Source organism: Marmota monax, unplaced genomic scaffold (assembly GCF_021218885.2).
Source record: "Marmota monax isolate L192 unplaced genomic scaffold, Marmota_monax_Labrador192_F-V1.1 WCK01_AAM20220418_F8-fsc00080, whole genome shotgun sequence".
Lineage (NCBI taxonomy): Eukaryota > Metazoa > Chordata > Mammalia > Rodentia > Sciuridae > Marmota > Marmota monax.
In genome coordinates, this window is record NW_026694750.1 from 6650618 (window position 1) to 6678147 (window position 27530).

Here is a 27530-nt window from a genome sequence, read left to right on the forward strand (position 1 = left end):
GTGGCATCTATGTGCTGTTTGAGGAGTTTGCTGTCCACACTTGGTGAAGAAAGCACTTATTCTATTTTTCCTACTTGTGCAGCCATCCGGGGCCCAAGTGCACAGGAATCATGCTGCCAAGAGGAGAGGGGATTCTAGGTGACAGGACCTGAGACTTAACAAAACAGATCTGCTCTCCCAGCTCACCTGCTTCGGCACTTCATTACCCATTCCTCTGTTGCTGGCTAATTAAATCACAGACATTCTGGCCATAGAAAAACCTGTTTGCTTAGACACTTAATAAATATGTAATCCTGCTCGTTTTTTCATTTTAATCATATTAACAAGAGAATTGTACATTGTTACTCTCTTGGTTGACATGAAATACTAAAATAATGGCCTCAGCTACAAGACTGTAGTTATTTTTAGGATTTTAGAAATCAGAGAACCTTTTCTTGGTTGAGGAGCACCAAGAACCGAAACCTTCACGCTCTGGGCTATTCCTACAGGCGCTCACCAGCCTCTGGGCGGTGTGTTCTTCCCTGTTATGCCTCTCACACAAGTGTGAGCTTGCACGCCCATGACGATTCTGCAACCTCTTGTCCTCTCTGTTCCTTCCAAGTTTAGTGGGAAGTCTTGCCAGGTGGTGCTGAATCATCCCTCGTGCTTTCCTGTTGCTCTCCACAGGAAATGGCCTTGTTTGAGGAGGTGAAGCCTCTCCAGATCATCCCATCCTACTTGGTGCAGCCTTTAAAAGTCAACTGTTCGGCTCATCTGGCCATGAGTCAGATGGACCTCCTGGCCCGGCTGCTGAGGGACCTGGGCACCGGGAGCACGGGCTTCACGGTGGACAGTGTGATGAAGGTGAGTCACCTCATGCCGTGTGCTAGCCACTGTGACCCTGAGCGTGGAGAGTCCCATCAGTGTTCGACGAGCGAGTGCGAGCCTGACTTCATGCCAGCGCATGAGGGCACTCCGCCTGCATGCACTGATCCCCCCATTCCTGGTGTGTGGTGTGGGCGATGCTGGTTCATGGTGGGAAGCAGTCTGAAAGGTCGATGGACACTGGTCTTTGCCTCTACCCGGGCCTGTGGGCTCCTTTCCACACTGAGACCTCCTGTGAACACTGCAGAGGACGACACGCTCCAGCAGCCCAGGCCTCCTGTGGGCCCTTTTTGCTCAAGCTGGCCGTCCTGTGCTGAGCTCAGCTCTTTCTCTTGCCTTGTCAGAGGCCGCTGGTAGTAGCCCCCACACACCAGTGCTCTAATTACTCCCATCCTTTTCTCCCTGTGCTGCCAGCTCAGCAGGCCTGCATCTGCCTTGAGTCGCAGTCAGTAAGCAGCCATTTTGCCCTGCAAGGTGTGTCGCCCCCCTCTCCTCCCACAGCAGCACCCTACTGCAGGTCGGCTTCAGCCTGGCTGGAGGGAGCTCTGCGCAGCGCAGACGCCCACAGTCCAACAGCCCAGAGCAAGCTGATGCAGTTTGCAAGGACAGAGGAGCTCTGCTCCATACAGTCACTCAAGGACTCAGTGTCCTTCAAGAATGATGCCACCTCCATTGCCACCAAGTAGAAGAAAGTGACCAGAGCGCATCTGTGGAGAGTTTCCACTGAGATGGCCAACCCCGGAGAAGAGCGTGGTGAAGCTGTGCACAGGGCAAAGCCAGCTGGCCTGGTGTTGTGCCGTGGTCCAGGTGGGGGAAACCGAGAGGAGAGGTTAAATAGGAGATGAAGTGGGCCCGCGACAGGGTGGAGCCTGGGAGTGGACAGGCATCAGGCTGTGCACAGAGGGGCCAACCCCAGGAGCAGACCACACCTTGCCCCTTGGAGCTCAGGGAGGTTCAGATCACGTGGAGGTCTGAGTAGCCTGTCGGGGGAACTGCCGTGGTCCTGTGGACAGCACAGCACCTGGGGCACCCCTGACGTGTGGCCTCAAGTCTGAACCAGCAGTGTGATCGTGGCACCTGCTGTCACAGTCGGCGCCACCTGGTATTGCAAAGGAAGGAGGACTGGGCTGCGTGCATGTCTGTGGATGCAGGAGGGACTGCACGGGGGACTGTACGCTGCCAGCTGTAGTCAGGGCCGAGGACGGGAGGACGGCGAGCACAGCAGCAGGTGGTGACCAGAGCTCAGTGCCCTTAGACCAGTCCTTCTTGAGTGGGGTGACAGTGATGACGAGATCTGGGGTGGAGCTCAGCAGCGTGTGCCTTAAGCCGAGCCCGTGGAAGTGAGGAAGGCCAGCGACCAGAGGCCCAGGCACCAGGGACCACTGCCTGGGACAGGGGAAGGGTGGTCTAGTGTGTTCACTCACACACCACAGAGGCGCCGCAGTGTCACTGGTGCCCACCACAGAGGTATCAAAGAGGCATCGGAATGTCACTGGTGCCCCACCAGAGGACAGAGGGGTCGGAAGGAGTAGAAGAAACAGCTGAGGGGGGTGCACAGACCTGGCAAATGGTGTCGAGTGGGGAAAGGAGGGGTTTGGAATCAGCGTGTGTGCTGTTTGTTTATGTATTTATTCTTCGTTGTTGATGGACCTTATTATTTATTTATTTATTTGTGATGCTGAGAATCAAACCCAGTGCCTCACACATGCCAGGCAAGTGTTCTACCTCTGACCCACAACCTCACCCACGTGTGCTATTTATGACATTGCAGCAAAAGACCCAGGGACACAGGTCACATTCAGCCTGTGCGCCTGGGCAGCACACACACAAGTTCAGGAGAGCAGGGCCTCCAAGGAGAAGCCCGTGGGTCTGGGAGACACCCAGAGGGACTGCACAGCAGCCACAGCATTGCACTTCTTAAAAACAGAAAGGTCCAAAATAGGCAGCGGAATTAAAGCATTTGTTAAATTCAGATGGGGAAGCCATGAGGTTTTCTTTCCTCTTACACATATTTGGAATATTTTATAATACTTACTATGAGGCTATGGTGCTGGGCACAGAGGTCTCCATGTGTAGTCCCAGCTACGTGGGAGGCGGAGGCAGGCAGGAGGACGGCAAGTTCAAGGCCAGCCTGGGCAACTCAGCAAGGTCCTGTCTCAAAACAGAAGGGCTGGGGACATAGCTCAATGATAGAGGGCCCTGGGTGCCATCAAAAAAAAAAAAAGGAGAAGAAGCAGAAGGAGTTGTTTATGGAAGGATATAACCTAAAGATGCCCGTTAACTCATTCAATTGGGAAAAGCATACGGATCAATCATGGGTTCAACTGTATCTGCAAGATCAACTATCAGGAGGGGTCTCTGCATCTTGATATTTGTGGTTGTGTCTGTTTTTTCTTTATTTTTCAAACTGTTATAACAACAATAAAAAACAAAAATAAAAATTTTTCACATTTTTATAACAAACCTGTATTGTTTTTTATGCTGGAACAAATCAACTTTGTGAGAACCAGTAACGAGAAGCCTTCCGACTTTGTTTCCAGTTTGCAGTGAGCGCCCTGGAGCACAGAGTGTATGAGGTCCGAGAAACAGCGGTCAGAATCATTCTGGACATGTACAGGCAGCACCAGGCTCTCACTCTGGAGTACCTTCCTCCGGATGACAGCAGCACGCGCAGGAACATCCTCTATAAAACTATTTTTGAGGGATTTGCTAAAATAGACGGCAGGCCCACGGATGCTGAAGTGAAGGTGAGCCGGCCCTCCTGGGTGGTCGCAGCAGGTCTCGAGTTGCTTAGAGGGGCTGGGTGTGGCTCAGTGGCAGAGCGCTCACCTAGTGCATGTGAGGCCCTGGGTTCCATCCTCAGCACCACACAAAAATAGAATAAAGGTATCGTGTCCACATGCAACTAAAAAACAAATGTTTTAAAAAAAAAAGAATGTATTTTTAAAAATAAAGTTGCTTAGAACATGAGTAAATAACCCACATAAGGAGCCCTGTGTGCAGGAAGCACAGGGGCCTGGCGAAGGCTGTGTTCCCCAACTCGGGGCCTGACCCCTCTACTCCTGCACGGGAAGCTCACGTGAAGAGTGGTCATTGGCAGTTTGTCAGTAGCCGGGTACCCAATGGACCTGAGACTTTAACTGTGGTCATGTTAGTGTCAGTGACTGCTGTGGTGTGTAAAACGTACCTCGTGTGCTTCTGTCTGCCAATGTCTGAGACTGCCCCAAAAAGCTACTCTAAAGGAGAAAAAAAAATTTTTTTTTTTTTTTTAACCAGGCACAGAAAAAAGCAGCCACAGAAGAAGCAGAAAAACAGAAGAAGGAAGAGATCAAAGTTCTGCAGGGGCAGTTGGCCGCGCTGCAGGAGACGCAGGCCCACGTCCAGGTGGGCAGCTGGCCCGTCTGCCAGATTTTTTCAGTTGGAATTCCCTGGGTACCAACGGGTGCTTGACTGACCGTGGGTTGTGCAGGTGATGGGGGCAGCGCGGGGCTTGGCTGGCGTGGGAGTTAGTCATGCAGGTGACAGTCGCTGTTCTCTCATGTTCCTGAATTGGTTTGGGGGTTGATTTTTTTTTAAAAGTCTGCTGGGTAGTAGATGGAATTAGACGTGGAGTATTTGGTTGAATATTCTGCTCTGCTGCCAGGATTATGGAGGGAAGAGACAGGTGAGGGAAATGGGAGGCGAGAGAGCTCCCTGCCTCCTCCAGAGGCAGAGTGAAAACATGCACCCGAATCTGAAGATTGCTGAGCAAGGTTTGGGGTCACCATCCAGTCGAACGGCGTCCTGAGTGGGAGGCCTGGATTCGGTTTGGTCAGATACAAACGTGCTCCTTCCAGGCTGCCCTGCTTCTGGAATTGAAATTAGTTGTGATTCAGTTCCTGAAGTTGAAGGAAAGTTTCCCGTAGAAAGAGAACGTCAGCGAGTCGGGAGGTCTCCTGTGGGTGAAAGCTAGTCACCAGTGTGTGCAGGGCGCTTGCCTGCAGCCGCCTGCCGCCCTGAGCACCGGGCGCAGCAAAGAGGGTGGGTCTGGCACAGTTGTGAAAGGGGAGAAGGCATGGTCACCAGTGGGGAAGGGAAACACCCTGCAGAGGAGCGGGGGCCACAGAGCACTTGCTGAGCTGGGCGAAGGGGGCAGGAGGAGCTTCCTTTGCCACTGTGCTGGACGTGTGTGTCCGCTCCTCGGGTTGCCCCCAGGCATGTGGACTCACACCTGTGTTTACAAGTGAGGAGACAGATGTGGCCGACTCACGGGGCTGTTCAGGGCCAGAGCCAGCACAGGGCCGTGTCTGTGTCCCTTTGTGGGCACCAGCCCAGGTGGACTGTGGCCCACAGTGACCTCAGCACTTGTCCCTGATGCTTCTGTTTTGTGTCCTAGGAGAAGGACATCGATACCGTGAGGCCCAAGAATCAGGGTAGGTATTTGCAACCCAGAGGCCACCTAGAGACCCCGAGGGCCCGCAGCAGTGCCAGGGAGGGCCAGCAGCATGTCGCACACCCTCGGCTGTGTGTGGAGCAGCTCTGCCTTTTTAGAAAGTCATTTCCCGGGGACTGTCCCTGAGCTGCAGGTACTTCTCCACAGAACTGGCTCACGTTCTCTCTTAACCTTCAAGGAAGGAAAGCAGTCCCACCTGAGGATCCGGAAATTCCAGATAACCACTACCTGGACAAGTGAGTACTGCCCTGGCCTGCCTGTGGGGCCACGGGGACCCATCAGGAGCACTGAGTACAGACACCTCCTCCCTGGCTCACTTGGGCCAGTCGATTATGGGCTCTCTCCCATGATTTTTAAAGCCTGGAAAATTGCCCTAAGCTGATGAGCTTCAGCTGAGCCCAGCAAGACCACCGTCCCTTCTTGGCCCACAGAAGTCACCCTGTTTGTCAGAAGTCCTGTGGCTGTGAAGTGCTCTTCACCACTCAGTGACCAGGACCGATGTGCAGGAGACATAGGGAAGTCCCTTCCTGTGTGTCAGTGACCCCAGCACTCCTCCGACTGAGGGGCCTGAGCTCACCCCTGACCGTGGCAGGTCAGGGGTGGAAGGACTGCCTGAGGAAGCCCAGGCCGTCGGGTGGAGGGGTCCGGAGCTTCTCCCGGGCGAGGACCTGGCCTCCACCTGCTTCTGTTCACTCAGCCTCTGCATTTTCTGTGGGGAGAGGAGCGAGTCCTTCACAGAAGAGGGCCTGGACCTCCACTACTGGAAGCACTGCCTCATGCTGACCAGATGCGACCACTGCAGACAGGTGAGGCGCTGGCCCCGGCGGCCCTGCGCTGACATGCATGCCAGGTTTTGAGAGGCCACATCACGGAGTTGTCCCGGGTCTTGGTAGTTTCAGGGGGAGTCCTGAGAAGAGCAGTGGCGGCCTGTGCAGCCCTGGCCTGCAGAGAGGGGGCCCCTCGGGTCCCCACCCTGCCACTGGTGGTGGCTTGGGGGCTTTGTGTGAGTGGGACCCTGCAGCGTGCTGCCCTGCGTGCCAGGTGGATGGACGCCCGCTCTGCTGCGCCCAGGCTCGAGTGCGTGGCAGGTGTTGAGCACCCAGCTGTGGCCCAGCTGCAGGCAGCCGGAGCTCCTGTGAAGCCTCTGCTGTGGCATCTGAGTGCACATGTGCCTTGCGGGGATTGCTGGGCCATGGGCGCTCAGCTGCCAAGCAGGTCCACGCAGTATTGCAGAGTGGCCATGTCAGCTGGTGGCCCCCAGAGACAGAGGCTACCTGAGAGGGGGCACCTGCATGCGCACCTGGAGGCCTCCGGTGCCAGTGCCCGTGCCCTGCGGTGTGAAGCGCAGTGCCACTGGGTCCTTGGCCCTCAGCGTCCTCTTCTGTGAAGGGCCTGTGGTCTCCTGTCCTGAGCAGCCAGTCTGTTCCTGGCTTGTGGCCGTCCACACGTGTGAGCCTGAGCCTTGCTGTGTGGAGGAACCAAGCACCTGCGCCCGGTCTCCGCCATCTGCCTGCAGGGCTCCCCTCACCAGTCTGTGGCTCATCCTCTGTCCCCTTTAAGGAACCCTGCTCTAAGTTTCCAATGTCTTCTCTTCCACAGCGGCTCTCCTTTTTTTTCCCCTGAGAGTAAAGTAACTATTTTTGAAAGAGAAAGGAGTGGCGCTCCCCCAGAGAGGGTCCCAGGCTGGTGGTGGCCGAACTGCCGCTGCCTAGGGTCTACATGGTGTTGCTGGAGGTGATGACTTCTAGGAGGGGAGCTGCTGCCTCCACATGAGACACTCATGATCACTCCCCTCCAGGCGGGCTGCTGTCCTGTGCTTGGTCACGCGCTGCTGGCCTATCGGAGGCTCTGTCCAGGGAGTGGCTGCAGTGGTGGTCCCCTCCCTGCCTGCCCACCACATTGCTGCACTCAGTCCCCTTCTGAAGAGGTCACTCTGACTTGCCATCAGGGAACTTGGGTGATGGCTGCTCTGGCGCCTTCAAGCTGGACAGGGCGTCGGCAAGGGCATGGCAGCAGGTCCTCCACGGAGCCTCCAGGGGCCCCTAGTGGGTGGAATTCTGTTTGGGGTTTACTGGAAGAGCCATTTGTAGCTTGGGCCTCTCTGCCTCAGGGTGGCCTGGAGGTCGTGGTGGCAGTGGCATGTGACTGGACAAGGCACACACAGGGCAGGGGTCATGCCAAGACAGCAGTGGACAACACAGTGGAGCCTTGTTGTCTGTGAACAATTAGTACAGAAACGGTCAGTATCATCAGCCAACCCTGAAAACCATGAAGACAGCGACTCATTATAAGTTTAGGCTGGGGTCCAACGTGTCATTTACAATTGAGAAACACAGCAGAGCGGGCACAGTGGTGCACACCTATAATCTCAGCAGCTTACAAGGCTGAGGCAGGAGGATTGAGAGTTCAAAGCCAGCCTCAGCAACTTAGCAAGGCTCTCAGCAACTCAGTGAGACCTTGTCTCTAAATACAATATAAAAAGGGCCGAGGGTGTGGCTAGGCACATCTACTGCAGTTAGGTTTTACAGTGACAGGCCTTCTTTCTTAGAGAACCAAGTGGACAGTGGACATCTGTCCTTTGCTCTGAGACTCAGGCCCACAGGAAGGGGTTCGTGGGCAGAGTTGCCCTCAGAGCTGTTGCCCCTCCCCTGGGAGCACAGACTGACCCCCTCCCCCCAGTGAGTGGAGCCTTAGCACTAAGTTCTAGAGGGCACACAAGTCATTCCTGCCAAAGGTGTCAGGGGTGAGAGGACCCAGCTTCTGGGCACATCCTTAGAAATGCTGGAGACGGGCTGGGGCACAGGTCAGTGGCAGAGCACTGCTTGGCTTGCTTCAAGTTCTGGGTTCAATTTCTAGTACACTCCCCCAAAAATATCTTTGCCCGTTATGGTGGCACACGCCTGCAACCCCAACTACTGGGACTACCCAGGAACAGAAGGCTGAGGCGGGAGAATCACAAGTTCAAGGTCAGCCCAGACAACTGAGTGAGACCCTGTCTCAGAGCTGAGCTGGGAATACAGCTGCCCCTGGTGGACGCTGGTCACACAGAGCACCCCAGGTCCACCCTCAGGACCACAAAAAAAAGAGAGAGAAAGCAACGCTGGGGAGCCAGGCCTCGAGCCCAGGGCACACATTCAGCCGCGGGCTGCTCTGCCCCAGGAGCTGGTCATACTCAACTGCAGCCCCCGTGCCTGCCTCTTGGCACAACCTTGAGTGGTACCAAGGTGACATGACAAGTGTGACAGATGACTAGAGTCACACACCACAGAGGTTCTCTGGCTTGCCTTCATGTGGGAATGACAGAGAAGCTGTCCTGCGTTACGGGCCCCAGCTCTGCAGGTGGCCCTGGCAGGACAGACCAGCGTCTAGCAGCACCCTGTGTCTCGGAGTCCAGGTGGTGGAGATCTCCAGCCTGACAGAGCACCTGCTGACAGAATGTGACCAGAAAGACGGGTTTGGCAAATGCCACCGCTGCAGCGAGGCCGTGCGGAAAGAAGAGCTGCCCAGGCACATAAAGGCGAAGGAGTGCAATCGTGAGTGTCCCCGGCCACCGCGTGTCCCCTGGGCAGGGCAGCTGCAGCAGGGTGTCTGCAACCGTGAGTGCCCTTGGTCACCACATGTCCCCTGCGCAGGGCAGCTGCAGCAGGGTGTCGCAGGGACCTGTGTGTGGTTAGTGTCTGCCAGGCAAGCAGGCAGTCCCTGCCCCCTGCTCCAACTGCCACAAGTCACCCAGTCTTTTCCATTTCAATCATTTCAGCTGCCAAATCAGAGAAGCTGGCCAACCGGTGTCCCTTGTGCCATGAGAATTTCACACCTGGAGAAGAGGTGAGGGGCGTTCCCCGGGGGAGTGAGCACCATGGAGGTGAGCACACCCTTAGCCGCTGCCTGCGGTGCTGGTGCTGGCCACAGCTGAGGTGTCCAGGGTGACCCTGTCGCAGCAGGGTGCCACTCACCTGCCTCTTCCCATGACTTCGTGCCCTCACCTTTATCCACAGTTTACTTGAAGAGTCTCACCTGGTTGGGATTCCAGCATCACGTGGTTTGGGGGTTTGGGGTCATTGCTTTCATCTGTTGGGGCCCCTGGGCAGGGTCTATAACACTGGCCCTGGGTTTATTGGTGAAGAAGACTTGGTCCAGTTGGTGAGGCAGCCTACCTCTTACCCCAGACCAAGCGCTCCTCTCCACCCTGCCCATGCTGCAGTGTGACTTGAGGGCTGGTGGGGAGGGGCAACTCTTCCATGCCCACCACCTCTTCCCACGTCTCCCTTCTCAGGTGACAGGGGCACCCAGGCTCTGCGCAGTGTGCTAGTGCTACCTCTGTGTGCTGGACAGGGCAGGCCGGCCCTGGAGACCCGCTTTTCTCCTCTCCCACTTTCTCAGTTCTTGTCTCCTGCCATCCACTTGCTGTCATGATGCTGGACTCTCCGTGTCCCAGCAGATGGCTCAAACCAAGCAGTCCCTCAACCACAGAAAGCTCACATAAAGCAGGAAAGATGCTGTCCCCAAGCACACTCTGCCAGGGTCCTACCCGCCCTGCCTGGTGCGCTCGCTCTTCCCTCCTCTCCAACCTGCAAGTTTCAAATGCTCACAAAGTACACAAAAGAGTAAAAGAGCTCTCAGGTGCCCTGCAAGCACTGTCCCTAGCCTGTCCCCCCTCTGCCCCACGGGCTCCCCGCCTCTCATCGTGGTCCAGACGGCGCCTGGTCTTACCCACAGGTGTCTTTTTTTTTTTTTTTTTTTTAGGTGTAGATGGGCACAACACAATGCCTTTATTTTTTATGTGGTGCTGAGGATTGAACCCGGGTCCCGCCTGTGCTAGGCGAGCACTCTACCGCTGAGCCACAATCCCAGACCCCCACAGGTGTCTTAGTGCAGAGCTTTCACATAGCACCTGCTGACTGGGCCTTGTGCCCAGTGTCCCTCCAGGGCATGGAGCACACCTTGCTGTCAACAGCTCTCTCTTCTTCCAGCCTCTGATGAGGAAAGGCCCTGTGGCCTCTGGGGTCTCTGTAGGCTGAATGTTCTGAGTGTGTCCTCCTGTGTCCTGTGCTCATCAGGTGCAGAGCTGGGGTGGCCATGGCGGGCTCTTCCATCGGAGGCAGCAGAGTGTTCTGATTCTGCCCCTCCATCCACAGCCAGAATGTTCCTTAAGCAGAAGCACACCTGTTCTGTCACCACCTGAGGTTGTATTCTGCATGAGAAAGGCACAGGAGCACCTCAGTCCCTTAACATAGCCAAGTCAGTGGCATTTTCCAGAGGGACTGGAAGGAGGTGTCAGAAAAGGAGGTCCAGGTAGCAGCATGGGCTGGGCATGTGGGGACACTGCAGTGGAGACCCTACCTCCGCCAACCCACTCCTCTGCACTGGGCTCCCGGCCTCTGGCCTAGCCCTAGCAGCCCACGTGCTTCTCCTGCCTGGTGCCATGTGCCCCGGCGGGCTCCCACATGCAGGCTCCTCACTGCTGCTGGGTGGGTCCTGTTGCCAGGCTGCTCAGTGACCCGAGAGTCTCCTCCTCACTCTCCTGGCCACGGCCTCTTCACCTTGCTGCCTATGTCTGTGTCCTTTGTCCATCCTGAGAGCCCCACTCCAGTGACCCTGGAGACACAATTAGGGCATGGTAGGTGGACCCTGTTTTCTGCCCCTGCATGTAGGGCAGCCTCCTGCCCCCCCCCCCCCCCCAGGGAGACAGTGCTGTTCAGGGAGACTCGATCTGTTCCACACCTAGTCTGAAAGTGACACAAGTAGGATCCGCTGTCCCAGGTCACTTGGCTTAGCTCCAGTTGATCATGCCTCCCACAGTAAATGTGTAAACTGAGTTCCATGATCATATAGGATTCGTGTCTCCCAGATCTTTATAATCATCCATGTGGCAAGAAGAGCACAGCAAGGCCGCAGCTGCTGTACTGTCCCCTGCTGCCCCTCCTGGGACTAGCCTTGGTGTGCTCTCTCGTCTTTACTGTGAGTGGGTCTCACACATGTGGAGAAGCACTCTCTCCTGCCTGGAACCCAGAACCTCTGCTTCTCCATTCTGACCTGCTCCTGTGGTACCCATAGTCCCTCTGGGCTACTGTCTGCAGCAGGCAGCTAGTGGCCTCCTTCCTCACCACCTTTTCCCCAGCATCTGACCGGCATCAGTGCCGCCCTTGTGGTTGGCAGTGGCTGCAAGGCAGCCAGAAGCTCCTGCCGGCTCCTACCAGTAGTGCCCTCCCCATACTGCCTGCCAGTGCTCATGGCATGGCCTCAGGATCCACGGCAGGAGCAGGTGATTGACCTCCCTGGCTTCCCTGAGCCGCCTCTCCTCACTGTTGGCCGGGCTGCGGACCTGGCTAGGGAAGCACCCACTTTCCAGCAGCTGGCAGGAATATCTCCTTGTGGTCATCCAACTGTGTCCCTGTTCTCCTGCCAGCTGTCAGCCAGGGCCTCTCCCAGCTCCAGGACCCCTCGGCCCAGTAGCCCTACCCATAGGTTTAGCATGCAGCCCCCTCCCTCCAAGCCAGCAGGGGAGGGATGAGCCATGTGCTCTTGCTGCTGACCAGCCAGGTGAGCCTGGGAGGCATCCTCGCTTTAGCCACAGGAAGGTCTGTGGGCCTGGAGGGCCCAGGGCAAGGTCTGACGGCGTGGGCTGGGGCAAGGCAGAATGCAGCCCTGAGACAGGGTCGCGTGACCAGTGGCCGTGTCTTAAGATGGTGGTCTGGGGTGAGGGGTGTGGCTCAGTGGAAGACCACTTTCCTGGCATGCACAAGACCCTGGCTTCCATCCTCAACACCACAAAAATACACGTAAAATGCACATGGGGCACCTCGGAGAGCACAGCACAGTGCTGCAGGGAGCTCGGGTAGAGACTGGGGATAGCCAGGCCCTCCTGCAGGGCTGTGTGTGTGGCACATGCTCTGTGTACCCCAGCAGCACCCCTCATGGCCCTGAGGGAGCCCAGAGCACCCTCTGGCCAGGCCGTGTGAGCGCACACTCCTTAGGGCCTCAGGTGAGGTGCTTAAGGAGAAGCGAAGATGAGGAGAGTGCAGCCCAGCAGGCCCAGGGGTGCTCTGCCTCGCCCCCAACCACACGCATGTGCACACTCTCACTCTCACGAGGGCCTCCCCCTGTGGTAGCGCACAGGGGCTGGGCACAGGGCCTCTGCAGCTCTGGAGCTCAGTGTTGTTGGGGTAGTGAGTCATCCTGGTGGCCAGGGACTGGGCACAAGCAGGGCACAGGGCCTCTGCAGCTCTGGAGCTCCGTGTCGACGGAGCAGTGAGTCGTCCTGGTGGTCAGGTGGGGCCTGCCACTGCCTCCTCTCGCTGCAGGCATGGAAGGTGCACCTGATGGGCCCTGCCGGCTGCACGAGGAACCTCCGCAAGACACACATCCTGCACAAGGCCCAGGCTGCGCTCCCAGGTGAGGTTCACGCCCATGCGGGCCTTGGGGCCGTCTTGATCAGTGTCCCTGGCTGTGTTCCGGTTCCCTAATGAGGAGCAAGTCAATCATGCCACAGCCCCTCTCCGTCCACTGTGGCTGCTTCTCCCAGGTCCCAGAGAACTGATCCACAAGGCCAAGCACTCCTGGGTGCCATGCTGCTCCTCAGCACTGCCTGTGGGACTGCCTGAAGGATTTAGGAACAAAGAGACCTGCAGAGCCACCCGCCCATGCTGGAGACTTCTGCACGCTTACCTCAGGCGTGCCGTGTAGGGAGGGGGTGGCATCTGCGGCAGCAGGTCTGTGCTGGCTCCATGCTGAGGCGCTCGTGCAGAGGTCAGCCCCCTCCAGTTCTTACAGATAGGTGGACAGGGCCCAGGCCCTCAGCCAGGAGGCTGGCCTCGGTGCACAGCCACCCTGCTGCGTGCTGAGGACTGGGTTCTTAGAATGACGGTCAGGTAACAGGCCCTATTCTTGTTCCCACCCCGGATGTGTCTGCACCCCTGAGACTGTCCTGTCCTGCTGCCACCTGAGCACCTGCACCTGTGGCCTTGCACAGCTCCTCACGCTGCACTTGTTGTGGTCAGCTTTTTTGCTTCTGTGACCAAAAAAATCTGACAGGGACAATTTTACAGAAGGAAAAGTTTATTTGGGGCTCACAGTTTGAGGTCTCAGTCCAGAGATGGCCGACTCCACTGCTCTGGGCCTGAGGCAAGCAGCCATCCTGTGGTGGAGGAAGGCAACCCAGGACATGGCAGCTGGGGAGACAGACTAAGCTCAGTTCATGAGGGACAGAATCCACCCCCAGTGACCCACCTCCTCCAGCCTACAGTTACCACCCAGGTATCCCCTGCGTGGGTAACGCCCTGATTAGGGTGAGGTGCTCGGCCTGACAGCTCACCTCTCTTGTCTTCAGGAGACACCATAACTCCACCTCTGTCCACTGTGCTGACACCTCCAGGCTGGGAGACATGGTCCCAGGCCTCTCAGGCCCAGCTGCTCAGGGTGGGTTCCTCCCGCCATTCACACTGCCACCATGGGCATGAGTCACCATCCTAATGTAGTCCCGTGTCGTGTGTGTCTATGCCACAGGAAAAGGCCTCGCAGGGACCAAGTCAGGCAGCTCAGGAGCCAAGTCTGGAAGCAAGATCCCCACCCCAAAGGGAGGCCTGAGCAAAAGCTCCAGCAGGACACACACAAAGCGGTGACATGGGACCTTCCGTGCCCTGTCCACCAGGGACTGGGCAAGTGTTCCCAAACCATTTCTCCTAAAACTCTTCTGGACGCACCAGCCCTGTCTCTGTCCCTGCTGCCCTAGGCCTCTCCTGTGCCAGCTCTCTGCTGTCCTACAAGTGATGTATGTGAATCTGACCAAAGAGCCCCACCGTCGGGGCCCGCCGCCGCCCTGCGTGCTGAGCTCCAGGCCTGATTTCTATTAGGACAGAGGCACATGGGCCAGAAGCCACTGCTCAGGGAGGATCGGCACACGGAGCATATTCCTCCTTGCTGCCTGGAAAAGTCACCGAAGCCTGTGGCACATGAGTCCTCGTCGCACATGGCAGACTGTGCAGGGCACGAGCTCACTACAGTGCCCCGTGGCCCCGAGAGGGCAGAGTTCAGAACGAGCATCTGACTGTGCTTTTCCTCAAGCCCATCGGTCTCCACTCAGCCCAAGTAGTCACAGGGAAGCAAGGCCAGTGTCTGCAGGACTGTGTCCACTGTGGCAGGAAGTAATGGTTAAGAAGAAAACCTGGAAAGCAGATCCTGAAATGACCCCGTCAGCACGTGCCCTGCTCCCGGCTTGCTTCCTGCCGCAGGCTGGTCATGCCTTTGCCTGGGCCTGCAGCTGCTCTGCACTGGCAGTGTCCCGAGGAAGGAGTGTGGAGTGACTTCCCAGTGACCCTGCACTCACCCGGCCACAGGACGCCCGTCTCCAAACCTGTTTTGTTTCTGCCTACAGCATCTTCCACATCTGCTGACCCACCAGAAGCATCCCACGCACTCCGCAGGCCCAGCCCCTCTGCCAGGTCTGTCCTCCATCCTTCCTTGCCATACTGTACCTGGGACCACAAGTCCACCTGTTTCCAGCAGTTCACACCAAAGCGCTGCTCAGGAGATGACACAGCCCTCAGAAGCAGTCTCCTCCACAGCTCCTCCACCCTCCCCACAGGAGGCCTAGGCTTCCTTGTTAGACCTGCTATTTCCCACAGCTGCGTGGAGAGGCCCAGGACCATCTGGAACCTGCCGGAAAGCCCCAGTACATCCTCACCTCATTGTGCTGTCTCTGCGCCCAGGTGCCCAGTCCACCAGTGGCCAGGGTTGTGCTTGCTCCCTGTGGCCACACAGCAGGCTTTCAGAATGCCACTTAGGAGTGTTTGGACTGAGGAAATGAGTATGGTGCGATTAGTGTATGAGTGTTTTTAATTCCCAACCATGTGAAACCACAAAAGGTATGGTAACCAACAGCCTCATGAGCCCCGACTCCTGGGTATGTTAATAACCATTAATCACTTCAGTTCCCAAACTAGTACCTCCATTAGGGTTGTCTGGGAGTACTGGGTGAGAACAAGGCCTACCTATTAGACGTCTTTCAGGTGTGGGAGAAAGAACGTAAACTGTGTGGGTCACGGCACAGCATGCTCCTTCACTTCCAACATGGCGGCCTTGGTTTCTAACTGCCCCCCCCCCCCAAGTACAGGTGAGACACTTCTTTAAGTAAAATGAGAAAAGTTAACCAAGGAATTATTCTTTTCTCTTTGGACAAAACTTCAGAAAGATACATATAATGTTTTCTGCTCTAACTTAAAGAAGATATTTGTAAAAATACTTCATTTTTAGTGATTGATCAACAAAACTGGGCTCCTCCTCTGCTCTTTTGCTGGTGACAGAAGAATCATGTGCTTTGCTGAAATGATCCTAGCAGTGAGGAGTGGCCACTGAAGTTTTCACAGAGTTACACACTATCCAGGGACCAGGATTAAAGGGAGAAAATATAAATGGAACCACAAGATCCCTCAGCCATTCATAAATAAATATCTAAATTCAGAATACTAATTAATAATTGAATTTTCATTTATGAATAGGTTCTGGATATTTAATTGTATTTATTATTTTCTACTTCAGGATATTAATATAATTTAAAAATTTTAAATTGTACCTATAAATTTCACATTAGAAATGTAAATACTTTTAATGAAAATTTGCAACTTTTTAATGTTTTAACAGTTTTCTATTTGTCTTTATTTCAGGTACCAGAATTATAAAATAAATAATATATTTTTTGTTATTATTTTAGGGCTTAAGGGTTAATTCACCTTGAGTATATTAATAAAAAGATCGCTAAGGTTTTGTCACTTTTATTTCAAGATTATAATTGAAAAGCACTCTGTAAATAACTTTGACATTAGTGATCACACATGTAGCTCAGCCTGAAACTGAGGGTGGCAGGTTGGAAACCACAGAGGAGGGAGGCAATTGGGGTCCAGCTGCTGGACCAGTCGTCCAATGGGCTTGTGCTGGAGAAGCTAGAAGACTTGTACCAGCTACATAGACTGAACTGTTGACCAGCTCCCTCCTGTGGGAAAACCCCAGAATGCTCAGTGTGTCCACTAACTAGGCTCAGAATGTCCTGTGTCCTCCAGCTGCGCCCAGGGGAGGTTGCACCACGTGGTCCCCGTGTCTTCCGCCTTTTCTACCAACCAACAAGGTTATTTGATCTTCAAATAAGATCATATGCAGCGTTTTCTCCACATGGTGCAGAGTGGTTTCTCGGTTTGTCAGCTTTCGTAGTGATTTGATTATATATTATATAAGTGATTTTATAATTATTTCCATGTTAAAGTCTTGTATGTGCAGCTTTGTCCTTTACACAGGTACAGGTGAACTTAAAACTTAAGTTCAAATGTATTGCTTCAAAATTGGGAGCTGACTTTGGCTAATGCTGCGTGTGCTTTGTAGAGTGCGAGGTGGGAAGGTGTCTGGAAAAGGCACCACTTGCTGCCCAAGACAGCGGCCTGGGGTCTGGGGCTCCAGCACATACACAGGGCTCACGCCCACCCAGGTGCCTTCACAGTGCACTCTTCGAATTAGGTATTCTCCATTATGTCGTTGCCTGTTGGTTCTTGGAGATGAAATTTGTTCTGAAATGATCCCGTCCCCTCATCATTCATGACAGCATTGAGCACTGGCACGTCCCCTGTAGTCTCTACCTGCCCCCACTGTCACTTAGCTCCTGCTCCCCAGCAAGTCTGGAACCCTGGCCAGAGTCCTCATCTGGAAAGCTGGGGAGGTCCAAGCCGTGTTAGGAAGGTCAGGCAGGGTTTAGGGACCCTGTGAGCTGCTGCTGCAGGGACGGGGAAAGTCCCAGAAGTTGTCCCATGAGCCCTTAGCCTGGCCTCATTGCAACCATTCCAGAACCCACGGCCAGGAGTATGGTCCTTAGTGACAGCCCTGGGAGCTGGGTTCCAACACTCACACTGCACAGCCGGGCGGCAGGGCCCACCCTGGGTGAATCTGAAGCCTCTGCTGCCTCCACGCCCCTTCAGAGGGACTCCCTGGTCTGAGCGTGTGCAGAGGAACTTGGGAGGCTGTCTGGACCTTGAGAGACCTCGGAGCTTCTGACCCGCTCACACGGCTGACTCGGCCTCAGTTTCTGGTCCTAGAGTGGAGCTGGGGCCCTCCTACGCCCTGGAGAGAACCCACGTCCTCTAGACACTCCCCTGGTGCTGCAGTCCCGGCGACTGGGAGGCTGCGGCACAGGACCACAAGCTCCAGGCCAGCCTGGTCCTGTCTCAAAATAAAACCCAAAACGGGCTGGGGTGCAGCTCCAGGGTAGAACTCCCGGGGCTCAGCTCTCAGTGCTTGTCACCGTCCTGCTGTCACCTACCTTCTCCTTCCCACCATCAATCGGCCTACCTACCTACCTATCGCTCCAATCACTAGGAATGATCCAGACACTGCATCCAGCCGGTATTCTAGAGTCGGGGTGTAGCTGGCGGTGACTGGCGTCCGCCTGCGGGCTATCTCTGCGCCGCGGAGGCCCCCTCACGCCCTACAGGCCCCCGCGCGCCGCGCTAGCCGCGCACGTTGGGCCCCTGTCTCTGTGGCACGCACCGCCGCTCTCTAGCCATCGGACGGGCTCTCTATGACCTCTTCCGGCATTGGCCGGAAGTGGCGCGCTGCACCCCGGAAGCCCCGGCGCGCGCGGCGGCAGGCGGCGGCGCGATGGCGGCGGCTGCTGTGTCCGATCCCTGGCCGGAGCTGGAGCTTGCGGAGCGTGAGCGGCGGCGCGAGCTGCTGCTGACGGGCCCGGGGCTGGAGGAGCGGGTGCGGGCGGCGGGCGGGCGGCTGCCTCCACGGCTCTTCACGCTGCCGCTGCTGCACTACCTGGAGGTGAGCGGCTGTGGCAGCCTGCGCGCGCCGGGGCCGGGCCTGGCGCAGGGCCTGCCGCAGCTGCACAGCCTCGTGCTGCGGCGCAACGCGCTGGGGCCCGGCCTGAGCCCTGAGCTGGGCCCGCTGCTAGCGCTGCGCGTGCTCGACCTGTCGGGCAACGCGCTGGAGGCGCTGCCGCCGGGCCAGGGCCTGGGCCCCGCGGAGCCGCCGGGGCTGCCACAGCTGCAGAGCCTCAACCTCAGCGGCAACCGGCTGCGCGAGCTGCCCGCCGACCTGGCGCGCTGCGCCCCGCGCCTGCAGAGCCTCAACCTCACCGGCAACTGCCTGGACGCCTTCCCCGCCGCGCTCTTCAGCCCCGGCGCGCTGCCCCTGCTCAGCGAGTTGGCGGCCGCAGACAACTGCCTGCGAGAGCTCAGCCCCGACATCGCGCACCTGGCCTCGCTCAAGGTCAGCGGGGGCCGCGGAGCGGGAGGGAGCCCGGAGGCCGCCGCCCGCAGGGACCCAGGCGCTCCGGGGTCTCCGCGGGGCGTTTCTAGTGTTAGCCGACTTGGCTTCTCCTTCAGGTCGGGAGCAGGTGAAGAGAGGAACCCGTGTCCAAGTTTCTCGTATTTGTGAACCTACTGAGCCCCAAAGGAGTGGGGGACATCAGTCGAGGCACAAACATCTGAAAGAACTGCAGTTAGCATCATAGGCATCACGCTGCACCCGGTGTCTCACAGGACCCCGGCCACTTCCTTCTGAGGTTGCGGTGGCCGGTCAGGTTTCTCTGAAAGCCCAAGGGCTTGCCTGAAGCAAACAGCTCTGGGTAGCTCCCCAGCCCCAGCACACTGCCCGGCCCACAAGTGCCCATTAAGTCTGTTGAGTGCCATAGGCGTCCAGAGCCACAGCTAACTCCATTCTGGGTTTTTTTCTGCATCTTCCCTTTTCGTTGGTCCTGAGCAAAGCAGTCCTGCATTTCTTCTTCCTCCTGCTTCTCATCCTTGAGTTTATGGAACAGTTTCTTAATGAAAGGTGTGTACTGTTTAGCGACTGAACTTGCAGGGGACACCACTGCTGAACGGGGCACTCGTCTTGCAGACATGCTTGTGTACAGACGCATCTGTGCATGCAGTGGGGGGTGAGGAGACAGGCAGGCACTTAGCAGAACCACCTGGCCTTGCTGGCGTTCCTGAAAAGCTGTGGGTGTGTCTCCTGAGGTGTCCTGATCCTCTGGAGCTATCGTGTTCCTCTGCTGCTGAGGTTGACACTGCACACTTGTACTGTCTGCTCTACCTGCAGGCTGAGAGGCCTGTGTGGCTCCTGGAAGGCTGTGGAGCCAGGTGTGCCTCCCCATGCAGAGCCTCAGGCTGTGGGCACAGTCAGTGACTGCCTGTGACAGTCACAGGGGCCTGCAGATGGTTGTGTTCAGCTGGCTGCAGGCTGGGCCTTAAGGCTCAGAGCAGGACTAGCATCCTGCCGTAAGGAAAGCCCAACCCAGGACAGAACACCAGGAGTACCACTTAGTTAGGGAGCAGAGTAGCAGCACAGAGGCTGCAACTTGTCCACTCCTTTCCTAGTTGGGGGAGGGTACAAGTGCATGGGCTCAGGCAACAGGAAGACCCTGACCCTCTTCCCCACCCCAGCTGCTGAGACAAGGAAGCCAAGGAGCTGGCTGCCCCCTTCTGGGCTTTACCTCCTCGGGTAGCTGCCTGCCGATGGGCCTGGCTTCATCTCCCTGGCCTTGGACCCATTTAGCTCGATTTCCTGGGGGAGACCCGAGAGAACCTGGGGTGGCCTTCGTCCTCTTCTTCCCAGGTTCTGTGACCCGGTGGGTTCAGTGCCAAAGTTGTGGAATGGGGCATTTCATTTCTGCCTGCCTGCTTCTAAAGTGGCTACCACCCAGGCCTGTGGTGCCGCCAGCCGGGGCTGCTGGAGCAGACAGGGCAGCGCCTCCATCAGCACAGGCCCCCTGGGGATCTCTCCTGCCCAGGACCAGTCTCACTGGAGCTCACACAAGGACTTCTCCTCCCACAGTTTAGTACAGAGAACTTCAGTTTTGGGCATGAGGTCTATTTTCTGGTTTTCTCAGTTGCTGCCAGAGATGACAGGGCTCACTTGGGACCTGAAGAGTGCAGGTTCCCTCAGCCACCTAGTTGGGATCCCTTGCCCATTGTGGCTGTCGGGGCCAGGCTGTGTTCTGCAGGAGGAGCCGGCCCTGGGCGCTGTAGCAGGTCCAGTCAGGCATCTGGAGACCTGCACTCCAACGCAGCTTCCAACTGTCTGCGTTATCCTCCAAGGGTCCAGAGGCCCCTGCTTCCAGTGGTGCCCACTCTTGAAGCCCGTGCCTTTATTGCCATCATGAGGTTGTCTTCTTAGTGCCCAGAGCTGGGACAGACGCAGTTTGGGAGTGGAACTAGCTGTGCCCTCCTCAGCAGCCCCACAGTTTCTAACTGTGGCTCTCAGCATCTGGGCCTTTGCCCCCTCAGGACTCCAGCTGCTGCTGTCTCCCTCTCGCTCTCTCTCCATAGGGCCGTCCAGTAGATCCTGGGCTACCATCCAGGCCCTGCTTCCTGCCCAGATGTGCTCTGTGCGGTGGTGGTTGTCTCTGGAAGACCCCACTGCCCCAGTGTGTAGGTACTTAGTCCTTCCTGGGGAGCCCTCAGCCGGCTGCTGGCACTGAGCCCTGCACTACTGGGCTTGCGTTGCTCCTCTGCTGCTCTTTCTAGGTTTTAAGTCACGTGTCTTTCATCAGTGGAAGAGGAAGCTTGCGTTCAGCTGGGATTTTGTGGAGTGACGAGGTTTTATTCTACTGGAGTTCTCTGGTACTTCCACCAAAGCCCCTTTGAACAGCCAGAAGCCTCCATGTTCAGCATGTGCCGAGCAGGCTGTATACAGACAGACTGCTGCAAGCTGACTGTCAAACCCCTTGCCAAGGCACAGAGGCTCCTGGGCTGGCCCCATCCTGCTTTAGACCAGCCCCAGCTCCTAGTGCTGGAGTGGGGAAGGCGGGGTCTGTGAGCCTTAGAACCTGCTCAGAACCAGGGCCTGCTTCCCGTGCTGCCTGCTAGTGGTACTATTAGTGACACTTGAGGGGCCCTGCCTCCAGTGGAAATGGCTGCCAGGGTAGGTGCCCCACCCAGGCCTCCCTGCAGAATGGAAGAAACCTGGGGCACAAGGTGAAGGTCAGGCATCTAATCTTGGGGTCCAGGATCGAGTGGGAAGCCCCATACCCCAGATGGGCTGCTTGCAGAACAGGCACAAGCTGCCCATGTCCCCTGTGGGCCACCTGTAGAAGGTACATGTGAAACTTCAGTGGGTTTTGTATTTAAATAAGAGATCTCATTACATCCGAGCAGAGGCTCCAAAACCTGAAAGAATCCGAAGTCCTAAACACTTCTGGTTCCATGCATTTGGGACAAGGGACACCAGTAGTGACAGTTATATTAGATGCGCTAATCCAGTTCATTGACCGTTCTGGGGCTGCCTAGTTGGGGCCTTGGTGGCACCCCAGTCGCTCCAAGGGACACTGCATGTTAAGGCTTAGGTTCTAGCATCTGTGAGCAAAAAAGGCCCTCCAGGGCCACTGCTAGGCCCGTACTTGTCAGGAAGAAGCACAGGGCAGGGCGGGCCTCTTCACCACCTGCCACCGGGGAGGGGAGAGGCTCTACACACAGGTCCTCCTGTGCCCCCTCCAGTGCCGAGGACAAGCCATGAAGGTGGAAAGGGCCTTGCGCTCGTTCAGGGTGTCAGTGTGGTGGCCCCGACACCTTTCCTGGGTCCTCCATCGCTTCAGTCCTCCCTCCCGGAGAGGCGGTCAGGGTTCACCACATTTGTTGTTGCCCTTTAAAAAAAAAAAATAGCCCCCTGAGGGGAACTTTCTCTGGGAAGAATTACTGGTTTGTTCCTGAAGCAGGGTACATCCCCAGCCAGGTCCCGCTCCCTGTTCCCTTTTCCTGCCACTAAATGATGGAGCCTGGACCCTGGAGCAGTTGTCACAACCTTAGTGGAGCAGGACGAGTTCTCAGAGGTGCTGTCCTGCCGGCCACTCCCTGCTGGAGAAGCACCGTGGATTGGTGCTGTCCTTGCAGGTTGCAGGGGTGGGGCGGTCATTGCTGGGTCTTTCTCGCTGACCCAGGTGCCCGTCGTGGGAGCCCGTGCACAGGTCCTCTCCAGCTTGGCCAGTGTGCTGCCTTTCTCTCTGCAGACCCTGGATCTCTCCAACAACCAGCTAAGCGAGATCCCTGCTGAGCTGGCCGACTGCCCCAAGCTCAAGGAGGTCAACTTCCGAGGAAACAAGCTTCGAGACAAGCGCCTGGAGAAGATGGTCAGCGGCTGCCAGACTAAGTCCATCCTGGAGTACCTGCGTGTTGGCGGCCGGGGCTGCGGCCGGGGCAAGGGCAGGGCAGAGGGTGCTGAGAAGGAAGACGGCGGGAAGAAGAGGCGGGAGCGGAAGCAGAGGCGGGAGAGTGGCGAGGGGGAGGAGGAGGCCACCGATGCCGCCAGGCTGCTGCTCAGGGTCCTCCATGTCTCTGAAAACCCCTCGCCCCTGACGGTCAGAGTGAGCCCCGAGGTTAGGGACGTGCGGCCGTACATCGTGGGGGCTGTCGTGCGGGGCATGGACCTACGGCCCGGAAATGCACTCAAGCGCTTCCTGACCTCCCAGGTGGGGGCACTGGCTCGACACATGGGGTGGGTGTGGGAGGACATCCCAGGGCCACTGAACAGCTGGACAGGCGGGTGGCCGGCCTCTGCGTTGCTCCGGGACTCAGCCTTGCAGTTCGTTCAGGCTGCTGGCTGAAGACAGTGGGTCTTGGGACTCCACCCGAGTCGCACGTGGAGCTCATGGGAGGTGCTCGGGTGCCGGCCAGCCCTGTTTCCTGGGTGCTGTTTTGCTGTGAGTCTGCCCAGCTTTTAAAATAAGAGCCCCTCCTTGCCCGAGGGAGGCTTCTGGGCAGTTTTCCTTGTTGGCTTCTGGTTTTTCAGCCACAAGTTTTAGCTCAAGGTGGGTTCTTCAGATGCATGTTCTAGAATTAGAGAAAGAAACAAGGCCCCAGGGAGCAGATGAGGCAGCTCTGCTGTCCCTGCTCCCTGAGAAACGCTCAGCAGGTGAGGCACGGACAGGTGTGGGGCCTGGGCTGGTCAGGGCATGTGGACACCTGGGGTGCCGGGGCCACTGAGGCCTACAGTCTCACTGTCGTGTTGCAGACCAGACTCCATGAAGACCTCTGTGGGAAGAGGACGGCAGCCACCATTGCCACCCATGACCTGCGTGCCCTGCGGGGACCCTTGCTGTATGCCACTCGGCCACCCCAGGACCTCAAGGTGCCTTCACTGCCCACTCGGTCTGTGTCTCCAGGTTCTCCTTGGTGTCCTTCCACATGATGCGGTGCTCACGGCTTGAAGCCAGGCATTCCACAGTGGTCAGCATGTGCAGAGTGGAGTGGGGAGCATGCCTGCTGCAACCACTCTTGGAGCAGCTGTGGAGCTGTCCAGACTCCTGGGGGGATGGGACTCTAAAGAGGTCTCCTTCCTTTGTTCACTTTTACCCAAAAGTGCCACCGTGGGCCAACTTGAGTGTGAGTTGTCAAATCAAGGTGCCGCCCTGGTCTGTTTAGTTTTGTGCATTGCGCCTGTGTCCTCAGCAGGTGGAGGGCCTCCTGCCCAGGCTGTGTGTCTGACCTAGCTCCCTCTGGCTGCCAAGTGCCACCTCTCTGTTGGCCTTCTGAGGCCCTGCGTACTTGGAAACAGTTGTGCTTTAGCCGGGTTAGAGGAGAAGCCCAGCTTCAGAGGAATCTGAGCGTCAGGCACTCAGGTCCCAGTGGGGTGGCTAGAGAGACCGTTGCACACAGGTCCTCACAGTGACCATGTGGGGCTTGGCAGGCAGGCTCCTTCCTGGTCAGTGTGATTTCCACTCGGGCAGCTGGGCAGCTCTCTGGAGGTCAGCAGGGGAGGGTGGAGGATTACTGATGCGTAAATACAGTGGGCTGTTGTCCGAACTGCCTCTGGGTTTCTCCCTGACAGATTGTCCCCTTGGGGCGGAAGGAAGCCAAGGCCAAGGAGCTGGTGCGGCAGCTGCAGCTGGAGGCTGAGGAGCAGCGGAAGCAGAAGAAGAGGCAGAGCGTCTCGGGGCTGCACCGGTGGGTCCGCCAGCTCCGTGGGCATTTCTGGCCACCACTTGGTCAGCTTATTCCTCAGCAGGTTCTTAAAGCTGCCAGAACTTGAGTTTTCTCAAAGGTGTAGAACAGAAAATCAGTCTCCCCAGACTTCCCTCAGAAAGAGATGTGAGGCCTTCTCACCTGCGTGGACCCAGGCCCGTCGTGGGAAGTAGCCTGCTCCAGGGGGAGTTGGCAGGTGCCGGGTGTGGATGCTTGACAGAAGCAGGGTGGCCCCTGGGACAGGACAGGATGTAAATTGCCAGTCAAACCCACAGCTCCCTCAGCCTCGGGCACCGCTGGGGGGTCTGTTGGCAAACAGAGGTGTGGGGCATCGGCTACTCCTGCGTGCGCGGCCGTCTGGAGCAGGCAGAACTTGTGCCTTAGTGGTGTTTGGTGCGTCTAGACGACTTTCTGGTTTAATCCAATTTAGCCTGTTTGCACTTTACAGTGGTGCTAGGTGTCGAATCCAGGGCCTCGCCTGTACTAGGCAAGCCCTGCACCTGACGCACAAAGCCCTGTTTATTTTGTTTTGAGACGGGGCCTCCCTCAGTTGCCCAGGCTGTCCTCCTACCTCAGCCTCCCGAGTCAGTGGGATCAGGGCATGTGGCCAGTTTAGCTTTTAGGTGCCTGTAATAGGTCTTCCTTCCCATGCAGGTACCTTCACTTACTGGACGGGAAGGAGAATTACCCTTGTCTCATGGACGCAGACGGAGATGTGATTTCTTTCCCACCAATAACGAACAGTGAGAAGACAAAGGTAGGGCGGCACACCGGGATGTGGGTGTCTTCCCGGCAGCTCCGGCACCCTGTGGAGATGCAGACCACCAGGCACAGGCCCGCCCTCCCTGGAGCTGCGGGCTGCCTTGGCGGTGGGAGGCCGGGGCGTGGTTCAGGGCCGCTCTGCTCTACAGCTCTCTCCTCAATGCCGTGCTGGTTGCTGGCGTCTGCTCTGGATAACTCTGTTCTTTTCTGGAATCTGACCTTTTAAGATTAAGAAGACGACTAGTGATCTGTTCTTGGAAGTGACCAGTGCCACTAGTCTGCAGATTTGCAAAGATGTCATGGACACCCTCATTCTGGTGAGCCCTGCCCAGCCTCGGGAGAGCGTCACTGTCCGTCCTTGCACAGCTGCCTGCAGGGGCCCAGTGGCCTGGGCCACCTCTCATCACTTTTTCCTTTTCAGAAAATGGCAGAAATGAACAAATACACTTCAGAAAATAAAGAGGAAGGATCACTCTCGGATACGGAAGCTGATGCAATTTCTGGACAACTCTCAGATCCTCAAGTGAATCCTGGTGCTGGGAAGGATGGACAGTCCCCCCTGGTGGTGGAGCAGGTCCGCGTGGTGGACCTGGAGGGGAGCTTAAAGGTGGTGTACCCGTCCAAGGCTGACCTGGCTGCAGCTCCTCCCCATGTTACCGTCCTTCGCTGACAGGCCAAACTGGGCTCAGGCCACCAGGCCATCCGTCGCGTGTGCCTGGTTTTACGGGGTTTGTGAGTGACGCTAAGTTATTCAGTATGTTCCCACCTCCGTGTTGTTAGGTGTGTCTTTGTTTGCTTTATCCAGTGATTCTGTTGTAAAGTGATGGCTGTGTTGTCTTCACAACACTAAACTGATGTTGCAGGTTTTCATGGAATTGTTCAAATACCAGAAGTAGCTACTCAGCATGTTCCAAATCATGCAGGCCCACTGAGACCCTGGGATTGGTGTGAGTATGCCAAAGTCAGTTGGACAGCTGGTCAACATGCGTTTAACTGAACTGCAGTTATTTTTCTATGATGTAGTCTTTCTAAGTCATTTTGGGCCAGTAGTGCCAGAATGTCATGTTTTCCAGCTTACATGACTTTAATCTTTTTATTTAAAGGGGAAAAAAAAAGTTTTTTAAACACAAATTTAGAACAAGCAGTGTTTTTTCTCAGTGTTGGCTGGTGGGGCGCCTGACGGCTGTGAGCTATACGGGACCTTCAGGATCAGCAGCCCCAGGTCTGTGGGCTCTGCACAGCTGGGACAGGAAAGGTGGGGTGAATGGGGGCTGGTCATCGTTGGTGCAGCAGCACTACAGCTATGGACAGCTGTCATACCTAGCCCTAGAGGAATGTGGGGCGTGGGTGGGCATATAGGACAGCTCTGTTCATGAGCCGTCAGTGGTCCCTGGCCTGCTAAAGGGCATGGGCGGTGACCAGAGAAGGCATCATAAAGTTCTAGCGTCGGATGAGTGGCTTCCCGTGTCGGGCCTTCAGGTGGGTTCTGTTGTGAAGGCTGTTTCATGTGTGGGTTTATTGCCTGGCACATGCACACCCTCCCTGGAGCCAGAGTGCTTGGTCCAGAGGTCCTGTGGCCTCACTGCTCGGTTCTGGCTGAGGAGCAGCACCTGACACATCAGCATCTTATTTCATGATACTTCTTTTGGTAGCCTTTGACATAAGGGACAGTTTTTCTCTCACGGAGGAGACTGGTGATTTTTTTGGAGGATTTGTAGGAAACCCAAGGTCCCTCCAGGTGGGTTCCTAACAAAGGTGGGTGGCTCCAGAGCTTAGAGGCATGAGCTGGCTGCCTTACAGCTCCAGCCCAGCTGGCCAGTCCACCAGGCTCAGGCTAATCCAGTGGCCAGGCTGGCTACAGTGGGCTTGCAGACCATAGCTTTCCCTTGGGGCCTGTCCTCCCAAAGCCTGTGTCACACCTGTGTCAATGGCCCTGCATGTGGTCTCATGAGTCGCTGTCAGGCCATCAAGGCTGCTGGGGTGTGTTTAGCAAGGGTTCTGACCTGCTAGGAGGCCCAGGAGAGCTGCCTTGACTCCCCAGGCTGCTGAGGACGCAGCCGAGTACCATGAGGTTTGGAGTGTTCAGAGGAAGTTTGTCCGACACCGTCCTTGCCTGGCCATCTCTAATAAAACATTTCCTAAGAAATGCCTCCATCCGTGCTCAGTGACCCTCTACTACTGCTTCCAGAGGCTGTTTGTGGAGGTGCATAAAATCCACGCTAGCCCACAGTGGCCCACATGGGGAATCTGGGAACCAGGGCCCATGCAGTTGCTCCTGGCTGTCCCCACCCATATCTGGACCCCACTGGGGCTCGCCCAGGCAGCCACTCACTCGGGCCAGTCCAGCAGATCTTCCAGGAGGGGGCAGAGGGACTGCTCTGCAGGGTCCTGTCATGCTCTCCCAACTCTCCGAGGACCATAAAGCCCCAGAACCCAAATTCATGACCACAAGGGTCAGGGAGGGCCTGGAGCCTCGGGTCACTTATGGAGGTGGCCCGGTGAGGCTGTGGGCACCAGGGTGCTGGCTGGAGTCCCTA

General features: G+C 56.7%; 2 protein-coding genes and 1 long non-coding RNA gene across 5 annotated transcripts in view; 2 read left to right on the top strand and 1 right to left on the bottom strand.

Moving 5' to 3' along the window:
- Positions 1 to 15756, top strand: part of Cep104 (centrosomal protein 104) — a 31322-nt gene extending 15566 nt beyond the window's left edge. The window contains exons 13-22 of one of the 2 annotated variants that reach the window (XM_046424867.2): positions 667 to 843; positions 3405 to 3611; positions 4141 to 4248; positions 5240 to 5276; positions 5475 to 5532; positions 5994 to 6102; positions 8691 to 8829; positions 9054 to 9121; positions 12598 to 12688; positions 13623 to 13792. In XM_046424867.2, the coding sequence (XP_046280823.1) occupies positions 667 to 843; positions 3405 to 3611; positions 4141 to 4248; positions 5240 to 5276; positions 5475 to 5532; positions 5994 to 6102; positions 8691 to 8829; positions 9054 to 9121; positions 12598 to 12688; positions 13623 to 13765 (1137 nt within the window). In that variant the 3' untranslated portion in view covers positions 13766 to 13792. The other variant, XM_046424869.2, reaches the window with a different exon arrangement.
- On the bottom strand, positions 13345 to 17947 carry LOC124079353 (uncharacterized). Its single transcript, XR_006847307.1, has 3 exons — positions 17629 to 17947; positions 13608 to 13843; positions 13345 to 13464 (listed from the first exon to the last, which is right to left on the bottom strand). It is a non-coding gene; the product is annotated as an uncharacterized LOC124079353 (long non-coding RNA).
- Positions 17915 to 27139, top strand: Lrrc47 (leucine rich repeat containing 47). Of its 2 annotated transcripts, none has more exons than XM_046424870.2 (7): positions 17915 to 18544; positions 22212 to 22739; positions 23282 to 23398; positions 24098 to 24213; positions 24886 to 24988; positions 25221 to 25310; positions 25415 to 27139. In XM_046424870.2, exons 1-7 carry the CDS (start codon positions 17930 to 17932, stop codon positions 25661 to 25663), a joined length of 1818 nt encoding a protein of 605 aa, XP_046280826.1. In that variant the 5' UTR covers positions 17915 to 17929; the 3' UTR covers positions 25664 to 27139. The 2 variants fall into 2 exon arrangements, with proteins under 2 accessions (XP_046280826.1, XP_046280827.1); XM_046424871.2 differs by having other exon boundaries at positions 22281 to 22739.
- Positions 27140 to 27530: the final 391 nt, after the last annotated feature.